Below are 13149 nucleotides of genomic sequence, written 5' to 3'. Positions count from 1 at the left end.
TGTTTGATCAAAACACAACAAATTGAAATGGCTGTAAATCTCGGAATGTCAGCATTGACTTGGCAGATGTCTTTAAAATGAAATATTTGGCCCATACGTAGAATTTCAACAGCAGTGATTATTGTCACACTTTTACAGTGTGTAAAAAAAAATCCAAAATAGCTGGCACAAATTTATGTCTACAACTAACAGTGTAGCAAGTGAGTTGTTGGGTGCCCCTCCAAGTAGTATTACTGACAGTAATAAAAGAAATTCATACATATATAGCAGGTTAGAACTGGGGGGGGAATGACAGATATGTCCCGTTTCCCACAGTTGCTGACATCCATAATCTATATTTTGTGCTATGAAAAAGTGGCTGTGGAGATTCCAGTTATCAGGAAATTGTGTTTGGATAGAAGGAGCTGCCCAGGGTGAGAAAGTCATCGTGGCATGGCAAGTATCTTGAACTCCTCAGGGGAATAGGTGAAGCCCATCACACCCTCCAGGCTCGGCATTTCTCCAGGAACAGGGGTGAAGGTGAAAAGCTGGAGCAGGGAGGCAAAGAAAACAAAGAGCTCCATCCGAGCCAGGTGCTCATCAAGACACGCACGTTTACCTACGAACAGAGTCAACAGCAGCTGTAGTTGAGCTCATTCTTAACTGATGTATGTGTTGCTGACAGTTACTATTTGGAAATGGAGTCTTATGAACATCCCGAATTCAAAATGCGATCTCAAATCATTTTGATAAATTAAACAGTATGACAACTACTGAAAAAGGGATAGTATGGGAAAGACCTGCTGAAAATGGCAAGAAGGCTTCTCTTCTGCGGAACTGGCCCTCTGAATCCAAGAAGTGCTCAGGGTTGAAAGTGTCAGGAGTCTCCCACTCATTCTTGTCAAACAGCACAGATGAAAGGTTTACAGAAATGGCTGTACCCTAGAAAAAGGGGCATAACATGTTTGTGGTGCCAGTTGTAAGTTAACAATTTACTGATTTTATGAGGGTGAGTTTTATTAACGTGTCTTTAACTTGGGAATGAAATATCCTCCTAGTGTGGCATCTTTACCAGCCATTTTGGGGAATCCCAGAGGGACAATATTTCCCATCCTTTGAGTCTCATGGTTGACAGCATCAGTATAAGGCAAGTTTGGTCTGTCAGCTATCGTGGGCTGACGGGACTGTCCGATCACTCTGTCTATCTCTGCCTGGACCTTCTCTGCAGAGTTACAAGAATGTTCATTGAATTGATCGCAGCCCCTTGAGCATATACCAGCTGAAAAACCTCAAAAACGGGTATGCAAAAACAACCACAGCCTCTATGGGAATGATTAATGAGGGGGATTTCACCAACCCTGTATCTCTGGGTAGTTCATCATAAAAACCAGCGCCCAGCGTAAAGTGGTAGCAGCGGTCTCTGTCCCAGCCTCAAACAGGTCAAGGGTGCAAATTGTCAGGGTCTCTGTGTTGAAGCCAGCGTGGGGATCCCCTTTTCTCTGGCAGAAAAGATTATTTTATGGTAATTTACACTGTGTTTTGCTATTATGGGCTACTTTATTCATTGTTCATGTATGGAATGTGATATTTTATACTGATAATTTACCATTACACTCTCTTGTAGACAATTTTTTTAATTTCTTAAAAACTCATCAAGGGCATGTTCATCTCATCTACTGACTCCCCCCACTGATGTGTTCTTTTGCCACTCATACATTTGAAACAATAATAACAGGCAATATATAAGTCAAAATTGTGTCAGGTCTGCAGATAATTAATCCTCTGCCTCTTGAAACAAGTGGAATATTGACATGGCCAAGTTGTTTATGTCTATATCACACATGTTAATGACCTGATGAGATCTTCTCCCAAACAAATGGAAAAGCAGCAGAATTGGTTGACAGGCAGAAATACCTGAGAACCTATTGGTAACAAAACAAACAAACAAACAAACAAACCAAAAAAAAAAAAAAAAAAAAAAAAAAAAAAAAAAAAAAAAAGAAGAAAGAAAGAAATTCCAGTAACACTTTACAATAAGGTTCCCAACTAATCATTCACCAGCTGTGGACTGCAGGGACTCAACTGCAGGGGTGGTACAGTATCCAAAAGATATAGAGGGAGATATTATAGTTGGGTTGTAGTACATAAACCCCTCAATACAATGACAAAGGCACATTTGAGAGTTCAGTAATGCAAAAATCACAGGCAGTGAGGCAAGTATGTGAAAAAAGTGATGTGATCTGATGAATCATCCTTCACTATATTCTGGAGAGGTGAGCGTCCACCAAGAAAACACTACAAGCTTCAATTCTTTGACCCCTACATTGAGGGGGTACGATGGCTCTCTTATGCTGTGGGGGACATTTTTCTGGCATGGTTTGGGTCCACTTTTCACCTTAGTGGGAAAGTTCAGTGTAAATCATTCTGAGTAATCAGCTTTATCCTGTGATGAAACATTTATATCCTGATGGGAGCGGTCTCTTACACAATGACAGACATTGCCCCCATCCAGGTTGTGGGAGAAGTTTGCCCACAGGGCTTTCTGCCAGAAAGCCTCTCCATTTCTACCAGAAAGCTGTTTTAGGGGTTAGGGTTAGCCTTTCTGGCAGAAAAAGAAAAAATGATATAAATCACATGCTACGGCCTTCAGTGTCACCAGATTGCAACTATAGTGAGCCTCAATGGGAGATTTTGGACCAGCTTCTTAGACAGCACTCTCCAACCTCATCATCAAAACATCAAATGAGGCAACATCTTTTGGAAGAATGGTGGTCCATCTTCACTGAAGATGTTCTGGCAGCTCATGGTGGCCCAACATTATCATACAATAATGATTCTTCAGCAAACATAGATCTTGCTTTACTCCTGATTTCCTCACTGGTAACTATCAAGGCTCAAAATTAACTTCCCTTAAATACTGATTAGTCATGGAGTGATGACTAAGTAAGATTTAGATAGCAGATATATTAGTTCATCATTAACTATGTCATTAATCATTAATTCTAATTAGCTCAGGAACCTTACTGTGAAGTGTTATCTGAACTCTATGAACTTGTGTGATAAATTAATGACCTCGATTATCTGTTTTATCTTGTTAAATTGCAGTTTGGTTGCTTTGGGCAACGTAATCATGGGACAAACATCAGACTATGGGACCTGATGAAAACAGGCTGTGAGATTTCTGAGCCAGGTAAAACTGACCTGATCTCTTGACAGGCCTGTGGTGAAGAAGGCCAAACTATTTCCAACAAGTCACCCCAGTAGAGTGCAGTTTGAATAAATAAACTCCGGGTGCCACTTCAGTGTGTAAACTCAACAGTGAAAGAAGTTGGGACTTATTTATCTTTTCTTCAACTCACTTATTTTTGCACATTAATTGCTAAAAAAATTTATGCATTAGGTAATGTAAAAGAGGTTGTCTTTTGCACTGATGAGTGGTATTTTATTATTGTAACCATCAAGCTAATGACACTTTGCCTGATATTGGCCCGTATTGTTTATGTTGTGAAATTATGTTGTTTCAGTTTCCTTACATAAAGCATGTATTTTTATTGTATGTGTGCTGTGGGTTTTTTGTGTAAACCCTGTCCCGCTAACAGGACAATACATTTTTCATTGCACTGTGCTGAACTGAACTGAAGTAAATTGAACTGAGTTGTAGGGAGCTTTTATGGAAAATGTAGAGATACCTTCTCAATCTCTGCCAAGTATGTGTCTATGTAATCTTGAGGGTCCTCTGGGTTCCACTCCTCCTGGTGCTTCTGTATTTCCATCTGCAAAAAAGCTACGATCTTCCTGTAGTTGGAGTGGATGGTCTGGTGAGGTCCCGGCAGGTAATTCAACAGGCCCGGAAAGGCATCATAGAGCTGGATGAGGGACAACGTTGTGATCAGCAATAGACAAGTGTGGTGTGCTTTGTGATCACAATATCCTAATGTTTGAGCTATGTTATATATGGAATTAACCACCTGAGCCCTGGCTGTCCCAGCAAGCAAAACAGCCTCATTGTCCAACCGCAGGAGGTTTTGAAAACCTTCATCACTGTACTCAAAGCGATGTCCAAAGACGACAGCGGAGATGACATTACCAACGGCACTCTTCAGGATGTAGTGGGGGTTGAATGGTCTTCCTGAGAATACAGTAACATTTTGTAAACTATACATTAATGGCACCGTACCTTTTTGAATGCACAGTGACGTGATTTCATGAAATTTATTAGGCTGGTGTGTGTGTGTGTGTGTGTGTGTGTGTGTGTGAGACTGATTTCCCTCACACAAAGAAATGCTGGGTTGTTTTTTCAACCCAACTGCTAGGTTGAGTCTGTTGGTTAATTTAGTTGGGTTATTTTCATTGAATTGGGTATTCTGACAACCCAATTCGCTGGGTTATTTCTGTTGGGAATGGAGTTGTTAGCTGTTGGGTTGTAATTTCTATAATGTTGTGTTGGTTTATTTTGGACAACCCAACACCTTGGGTTGACGTTCGGGCATGCACAACCAAGCACCACCCACGTGTGCAGAACCAGTTATTCTGTTTGGAACCACTAGTGGGCAGTGTAATCCTTCGGTTTAAGGTCATCAAGGTTTTTCTGTTTATGGTTTACTTGTACTGATGCTCATCCAAGGTTGGCCAACCTTTCTTACCCTTGTTCATTATGTTCATGTGCTTTCTTGTTTTAAAATTGTGGTTTGTGATATGGGCTTTCAAGTATTTGCTCAGGTAATGTTGTTTTTAACATGCTTGGTTTTATTTTCATGTGTATGAACTACTGGTTGTAGTCCTTTAAGACAGGGTCATGTCACCACTCCTCACCTTTTAAATCTACACCTGTGCACTTGATGTTCACACACCCCTGATGAAGATGTAATCATCAAAACGCGTTGGGTCTCCCAGTTCGAATAAAGGATTTTATATATTCACAGAGTGCCTCAGGACCTCCCTCCATGACTGCAGCACACAATTCAGCGAGACAGTCAGTTTTTCTCCTAACTGGTTTCTGGATATTTGACTTTATATATTTAGGGCCCTCCCTCTCTGGAAGAGGGCCCTCAAATTTGGACTGGCCAACACCAACACCTCCTTTTTTTCCTGTGGACTCTGGTGTGAATAGGCAGGCAATTGGCAGCCACCTGGCACTAATTAGGCCCCTGGTGACTAAAGTAAAAGTCTGACTGCTTTCAAACCTATGCAGATGGAAAGAGGACAAAAATTCACACAAAAGTATGACATTTTTGTTTTCATTTGACCAAGTGTCTGGCCGCTGTGAAGACTTGTTTAACACTCTTTAAGCCTGGTGTGCTGTGCTCTCCCCTCCTCCACTCCTGTGTCACTGCAGCTGCCTGCAGCCTTCCCCCAACACAAACCCACTGTCAGACCTCAGAGGGAGCAGAAACAACTCTCAAACTAAAACTGCCACAGCTCAAAAACAGTACAAGATGGCAAAAACTTGTAATTACGAGATGTGTAGATCAAGGTCTTGTGACACAGGTAAACTTTGAATCAGGTCTGTCACTCAAACTGTGTTTGAACGGTGCCACCTCAGTGATTTCACTGATTAGCTCCTCTTTTCTGATACAAGGTGAGGTGATCAGTGAAGTCACCTGGTGGAGGTCTTGGTTGGAATGAAAACCTGCAGCCTCTTGGCCCTCCATGGCACACGATTGGTGACCCCTGACTTACACTATCCAAAAGAGTGTACGCCTACTTGGCAGTTTTTCCAGAGCGTGGTTTTTGAACTCTCTTGCAAGTAGACTGGCCTGGATCCCCCCCAACCATCTCTTCCTTTCTCTCTCCTCTCCCTCTTGTTCTTTTTATCATTCTTTCTCATAGCTATATGTTTTCCCCCTGTTCTGAAAATATGATTTATTTTGTTCAGGTTTGTTCAGGAGAGACTGTTGCTCTCAATACATTTTGTTAGTAAAATAGTAAGCTAATGTTTTGGAGCAGAGCTGTTAAAAAGTTTGTATATAAAGAGTCTTTATGTTATGTGCTCTGTAAATTTTGATTTATAATAAAGATTTATTGTTACATTATTGGTGTGAAAATATATTTAATCAAGAAACTTTGATGTGCGTGCCACCCTTTGTGACCGCCTGAACATGTGGTAAACCACCAGGCCTATGCTGTTGGGTTCTGTAGTGTTGTTGCTCTTGCCCAAGTGGGGTGAACCCTGGTCTCCTGCATGGCAGGCAGAGACTATCCACTGTGCCATTGGAGCTTACGTGGCCTGAGCCAGAAATGAGGCTCTACAAAGCACACAGCATGAGTGACAGTGGTGCTTGGGAGAGAATCGCCTAAAAGTAGTGGTTAAACAGCTGCTTTTTCCTCAATGACAGTAAGTCCGAGTGGAAAATAAAAGATATCATGAGAAAGGTAAGGATTTGGGCTGCCAAACTGTGTGAAAATTATTTTCCAACTCCCAAAAATGCCAGTGATTCAGTGAGTTAAAGTGTATGTTTCTCCTTCTCTCCAGAGACTGTGGGTTCCAGATATAATGGGAGTCTATGAGGGAGAGAGCTAGCACTCCTGCCTTGTTAAGTGTCAGCGTTTAAAAAGTTTAAGCTACTCTGCTTTTGTATTTACATTTTTCAAAGCAGAACTAATTTTCCTACTACTTTATCCCATATTTATGCATGTGGAGTGAAAATTGTGTATTGCATATATAAATTCCATGAGTCAGACTCCTAATTAAAGTAATAGCACACTTCTCCCAATCGGGCCACACATTGAGATATTTTATTGTTTGGGGCTAAAACAAAAGCTGTAGGAGGAGTAGCGCTCCAAAAAAATTGCAGAAAAACAAACTATAATAATAAAAATAATAAGTATGCAAGATTTTAAGATGTGTTGCCTTTTCAAGGCAAGCACATAATTATAATTGTGATATAAATAAGTAATAATTATATATTAAATATTAGTAACCCAACTGGCTGGGTTCAAAGAACCCAGCAGTGTAGTCAATGTGAACCCTTAATTGGGTTATATGAACAACCCAACTGGGTTGTATAAACAACCCAATTGCTGTGTTAAGGGAACCAACCCAATTTGTTGGGTTAAAATAACCCAGCGTGTGTTCTGTCCAATATTTAACCAGCGCTGGGTTGGGAAACTACCCAAATTGGGTTGTTTTTAACCCAACATATGTGGGTGGATCGATGGGAGAAGCGTTTTGGTATTTGTGTGCGTGTGTGCACACACACACACACACATATGTGTGTGTGTGTGTGTCTGTGTATAGATGTGTGTGTGTGTGTGTGTGTGTGTGTGTGTGTGTGTGTGTTTGTGAGAAAGAGATGTGACAACAATATAGTGTGTGTGTGTGTGTGTGTGTGTGTCTGTGTGTGTGTGTGTGTGTGAAACAAAAACCTATATATGTGTATATATAGTTGTTTGTTTGTTTTGCTTTTGTTTTTGCAACATGTTTGATTCAAAACGTCATGTCAATAAAGCCTATTGAATGGGAGGGAGCAGGATCTCATAGGTGAGCCAACCAGTTACAACCTTACGGCGCTGGTACCACAGCGACATCTTGTGGCTAAAATCAAATGTTTTGCACCCTTGATCAAATCACCAGTGAAAGTATCATCTATTACCTAATAATAAAGATAATGATAATGATAATGATAATGATAATAATGAGAATATTTGTGACGATGAAACTGACTGATGAAACGGTTTGGTCAGAGGAATCAATCCACTGCTTCCAGGACTGCTTCCACAACACGGATTGGGATTTGTTCACAAATGTTTGCGAGGATACTGATGAATTAACTGTTGTTGTTTCATCATATGTTTCTTTTTGTGAGGCCTCCATCATTCCACGGAAAGAAATTTTCTTCTATCCCAATAATAAGCCGTGGGTGACTGAAATGAGCTGAACAATTTTTACAACCATTTTAATAACTGTAACTTCAGTGAGCTGTCTTTTGATTTCCATGTTGATGCTGTTTGCAAGAAGGCACATCAACACATGTATTTTTATAGGAAACTGCAGAGTTTTAATGTTGACAGCACTTTTTTGAAAATGTTTTACTCTTGTTTTATTGAATCTGTTCTGACCTTTTCTTTTGTTTGCCGGTACGGCTTACTTTCCCTCAAAAACAAAAACAGATTGCAGGGCATAGTGAGAGTGTGCAGCAAAATTGCAGGCATTAACCTTAATGATCTATCTGATGTGTACAAGCTCAGAACCCTAAGTAAGGCCTGCTCACTCCTCACAGGCCAAAGCCACCCCTTGGTTGGTGAGTTTGTGTTGCTCCCGTCAGGCCGCAGGTACATCCTGCCAAGATGCAGGACAAATAGAGCAAAGTATTCTTTTGTCCTTGCTGCTATAGGTCTGCTAAACAAGTTGTTTCTATTTACTGGTGTCTTCTGTGCTATATGTTGTTGTTATTCTGTGATTGCTGTTGATTGTTTTTGTTACTGCTGGCTGCAGAGCGATTTGCCCCATGGTGACAATAAAGACCTCTTGAACCTTGAACCTTGACAATAATCAGTTCCCCAGATATTGCTGCTAGTTGACCTGTTAGAAACTGCTATACTCAGTGTTTCTGTAGCAATGATTTTGCAGTGCAGGAAATTCCCATGCAAGGCTGCTGATTTGGTGTGAGTTAGGCTTTACTGTCATTCTGGTTATTCCAAGACATTAAAGCAATAGCCAAAAGTAGTCAAAATAGTCACTGTGTATCAACTGGCATCACTTGGGCACTTTGTAGTCCAATACCACCTTCACTATTTGGCAGATAAATTATGTAATTGCACACTATTCTTCTGTTTACTCCTCATTCTTCTAAAGTCTTTTTTTTTTTTTGCCCTTCTACATACATTCACATAGAGACTCACAAACTTTAAACTGTTCAGCTGCTTTAAGACATGGGTGTGTTTACATTTTTGTTAGATTTCATTCACTTTAAAATACTTAATGTTTTTATTTTATTATTATTTAATAGCAGTCCATGGGTAGAATGTCCAAATTCAGTATTTTTTTTTTTGACCTTTTTCTAAAATTTGAGCTGCAAAATTCATCTAAACATTCGGCAGGTTACCACTTTTGCTGTTTTATTAATTTTTTCCCAACATTTTGATACCCTTTCTTACTTAATGCAGTATAACTGTTTGCATTTTATACTTATTTTCTATACACCCTCTCACAAAATGGTGGGACATGTCATCATATTATAGGAATGACCTTTGATGCTTTTACTAATATATATATATATATATATATATGTATATATAAAAACAAAGAATGTGTATATGAGCAAGCAGGAAGAGGCAGATAACAGAACAGCCAGAACGGCCTAATAAGTTCAGAGAATTACACTCCTTTACTGGAATGCAGCCTTAAAACCAGGAAAAGACAACATTTTCGCTATATCACAATATTATGAATTATGATAAAAAAAAAAAATAAAATAAATAAAAAAAAATATGCCAGACAACATGTAGTCACAATGTCGATCACAATATCGATATATTTTCAATATATTGCCCAGCCCTACTTCCCAGTGGATTTTGTACATATCGCTGTAGACCTTCCTGTTTCTCTCTCAGTTTGCAAAGAAGTACAGAAACATTTTCAGCCTACGACTCTTTGGTGAAAGGGTTGTGATACTCACCGGGTACCAGACTGTACTCGATATCACTTTTTGAGGGTCTCGGTCTCGTCTCGGAATCAAAGGCATTTTCACTCGGTCTTGTCTCGGTCTCGGACTCGGGATTTTTGATCAAGACCGGTCGAGACCAGGCTCTCACTACTTTGATAAGAGAAAAAAAGAAAAGTGCAGCTACTACCTTCCCGGTGTCACACAGCTTTTGCGACACCTTGAGTGACACGCCCCCTGAACATGCAGAGTGGATAAAGACGGCTGGAGAAGCGGCGCATATGTTTGGCATCCCTGGGAAATCGCCATGAAAAATGTCGGCAAACTCTGGCTGGCTTTCTCTCTTAATGCATAAGTTCTTCATGGCCATGCATAGGGTTGCCACCCGTCCCGTAAAATACGGAATCGTCCTTAAATTGATAGCCTAATGAAATGTTGAGCATTTTGCCCCGTATAAATGCCCCATACACGTCTGTCACACACAAATCAACACTGAATAATGAGCCAAATAAAACACAGGAAATGTTAAGGGCAGCTAATTTAATCGTGGCAGGACCTGCGTAGCGAGGAGATGAGGTACAGCGGAAAGTTTTTGATTTGTCATCCTTTTGTATCTAAAACCACTTGGATTAAATATGCATTTTGGTGATCAAAACACAAGAGGACAGACAACGCTGTTCATGCCTGTCTTTATAATGAACCTTGAAAGTGTCTTAGCTTACCACGTGTTTGGATTTCTTTAATGCCTTCATAACTTCATCCACTATGTCCTTGTCTGGGACGCATCAGAGCACATTAGCATTTACACAACGATATGTGGTCAAATGTGTCTCAGATCACATTGGCAAGTGGTTTGAGTGATCGTATCATAATTGGGTTTTGAGGTCGTTTTCGCTTGTGTTTAGTGCTGTCGACTTTTGGAAGATCTGATCACCCAAAACGCATTTTAAAACCAAGTTCAAACAGGGTTGGTGTGTCTCTTTCACAGATTACGAATACTCCTTAAACACTTTAATAAACCTTAAAATAAATAAAAAAAAATGAATTACTGAGTGTCGTCAACCGTTCAATCTGCCACCAGATGTTCATGCCACAAAGTCACAAACCCATAACACATGTATGTCTTAGGGCAGTGTTGAGCCTGATCACTCTGTTAGCTGTACCCTAAAAGAAGTGATAGGACAGATGAGTGGACAACAGCATAACACATCTATGACAGCCTGACATTGTTCAGAATATGTGGTCATGATGCCAAAGTTGCTGCCAGGTGGTAAAAGTGGCAGACTAACCGTGTGGGTGTTGTGTAGATTTTTAACATGCTGCCCTGGCTGATGAAGAGGCTTCCTGGACCTCACCAGAGGATCTTCACTCTGATGTATAAGATTTTTGACTTCATGAAAAGCAAGATCAGAAAACACAGAGAAGACTTTGACCCCTCCTCATCAAGAGACTACATCGATTGCTTCCTCGCAGAAATGGGAGGCGTGTGAATAAGGATATTTCTTTGCCTGTTCTGGGCTAGACAGCACAGAACCAGGTTACCCTCATAAAACCCCACCTCACGGTTCTCTTCGAGCTGCAAGAAACAATGCATGGAGACAAGAGTGGGCAAACATATTCACTTAATAATAGATGTGCTCATTACTGATTGGCTGAGTCACATTCCAAGCTGTAAAATACCCCACAATCACACACCTGTGACCCTGTAACAGTTAATTAAAATGTTAATGCACTGGTCAAAATCCACCACTCCTACTATGAGCCATCAATCAATCAATCAATCAATCAATCAAACAAACTTTATCCATATAGCACCTTTCAAACACATAAAATTGCAATTCAAAGTGCTTTACAAGCATCTAACAAAACAGGATGTTCAGGGTGAATTTACGGACATGCACAACAAAATAACTAAAAAGCATTAAAAATGTTCTGTACCAACGATATAACTATTTTGCTCAGCATAGAAGAACTACATTAAATTATGCATATTTACTTATTTTTGTATGAAATGAGATTTACTGGATTTAAGTTAGATTAATCACTTCTAGGCCATGCATTACAGTGATATTATAACAAATAAGAGATGTAAGGCAAAACACGGACATGACAAGACAGACAGACACGGCGGGCCTCCTCCATACTTTCTCCTCCATGAGGAAGGTGTCAATGTAATCTCGTGAGTTGTTGGGGTCCAAGTCCACCTTGTGTCTCTCTATCTCTCCTCTGATGAAGGCCTCCAGTGATTTTAAGAGGCTAAATATGGCATTTTGAGGCCCTGGCAGGCTCTTCATCAGTCTGGGGAATGCATTGTACAGCTGCTTGGAGACAAAATGGGAATCCATTAGCAATGTAGCTGACAATTTTCTCTCTTTTTTTTTTTTTTTTTCCAAAATAAGTTTTAGTTGACACAAGTCAAATGATTTCATTCAGTGACACATCTGTACTGTACACTTAATCTGTATTTGCAATGAATTATTTTTGTCCCAACTAAAACTTATTGAATTGTGGGTACACACTGAAGATAGATATGAAATATACTCGTATTAAATTCATTTCTTGTTAATTTCCTCATTGCACTGATTAACCTCTCCATGTGAGTGGAAGTTTTTAAGTTTCTATTGATTAATGATTCCACTACTGGGTGGGCCAGTCACTCTGATTCACCTGAGTTCCCTGAATAAAGCCTGGAAACCATCGGGTTGTCAGGTCGATCCATGAAGTTCTCTGCCTGCGTCACTAAAGCCTCCTTCACCATCTTGTAGCCAGACACAAACACTGTTGTGTCTCTTCCCAGGCGAATGCAAAACACATTCCCATAGGCATCAGCTAGCTGTGTGCGCAGCAGAGAATAAATCCCTTGTTGTCTAGCATGTGACTCTGATAAGATGCATGTCTCAGGACAATACTCTCAAAACAATGTGAATTGCAATCAGCAGTTTCTAAACATTGTTTTCTACTTTTCTGCAGTCAACTATTTTCTTTTTTTTTCTTTCTTTTTTGACATTTTGGTACTCTATGATGTGGTGTTATGTTAAAAAAAAAATAGGTTTATGTAGTAATCTCATATATGAAGCAGAAATAGTGTTAATATTTAGGGCAGTAATTTCTCATTATCTTATAAGTAATCCATAACTACAGAATAATCTGCAGTGCTTGGTTTTATTGTTTTTCCTACTCTCATCACGTGTTTATTGACCTTGAAGCTGCTTACCTTGGTTAGGTAAATGTTAGGTTGTTTATTATCAATGCGTAACACATTTCCTAAAAGTGGAAGAGCCAGTGGTCCTGGAGGAAAGTTGGGTGGATTCCGCTTTTTAAAAAAGTAAACAAGCAGGAGAGTGGAAAAAATAAAGAGCAGTATTCCTTTGACGTCGAGCCCCAGAAGCAGATCACAGAGCTACACTGTGAAGCAGAGCCGGAGCAAAGGAGAGCAAGGGACGGATAAATTTCAAATGTTTGGGCCCTCACTTGCTGCGCCATCCAAAACCTAATTAGAGATGGGGGGTACTGGGAGAGAGTGAAAACATCCTTTATTGACCAAAATAATCAAGTCATAGGCAGTTTC

The 13149-nt window shown here is 40.0% G+C and overlaps 1 protein-coding gene across 1 annotated transcript; it reads right to left on the bottom strand.

The window, feature by feature from the left end:
• Positions 1 to 422: 422 nt before the first annotated feature.
• On the bottom strand, positions 423 to 13064 carry LOC115357957 (cytochrome P450 2J2-like). The gene is made up of 10 exons (XM_030049718.1): positions 13053 to 13064; positions 12277 to 12414; positions 11726 to 11902; positions 11090 to 11157; positions 3948 to 4134; positions 3669 to 3845; positions 1337 to 1478; positions 1016 to 1201; positions 780 to 923; positions 423 to 598 (listed from the first exon to the last, which is right to left on the bottom strand). The coding sequence occupies exons 1-10, from the start codon at positions 13062 to 13064 to the stop codon at positions 423 to 425; spliced, it is 1407 nt and encodes a 468-aa protein (XP_029905578.1).
• Between the last annotated feature and the right edge of the window lie 85 nt (positions 13065 to 13149).

The sequence above is a fragment of the Myripristis murdjan genome, chromosome 4 (genome assembly GCF_902150065.1).
Source record: "Myripristis murdjan chromosome 4, fMyrMur1.1, whole genome shotgun sequence".
Lineage (NCBI taxonomy): Eukaryota > Metazoa > Chordata > Actinopteri > Holocentriformes > Holocentridae > Myripristis > Myripristis murdjan.
The sequence above is the reverse complement of the archived record's forward strand: the minus strand, read 5'-3'. Positions and strand labels throughout refer to the sequence as shown.

Bases quoted from the DNA above. Each gene is read 5' to 3' on its own strand.
- LOC115357957 (XM_030049718.1), bottom strand. The intron at 1,479-3,668 runs GTATCTCTACAT...CTTTTCTGCCAG, and splicing joins ACTTGGCAGAGATTGAGAAG to AGAAAAGGGGATCCCCACGC. The intron at 1,202-1,336 runs GTTGGTGAAATC...GTAACTCTGCAG, and splicing joins GAACTACCCAGAGATACAGG to AGAAGGTCCAGGCAGAGATA.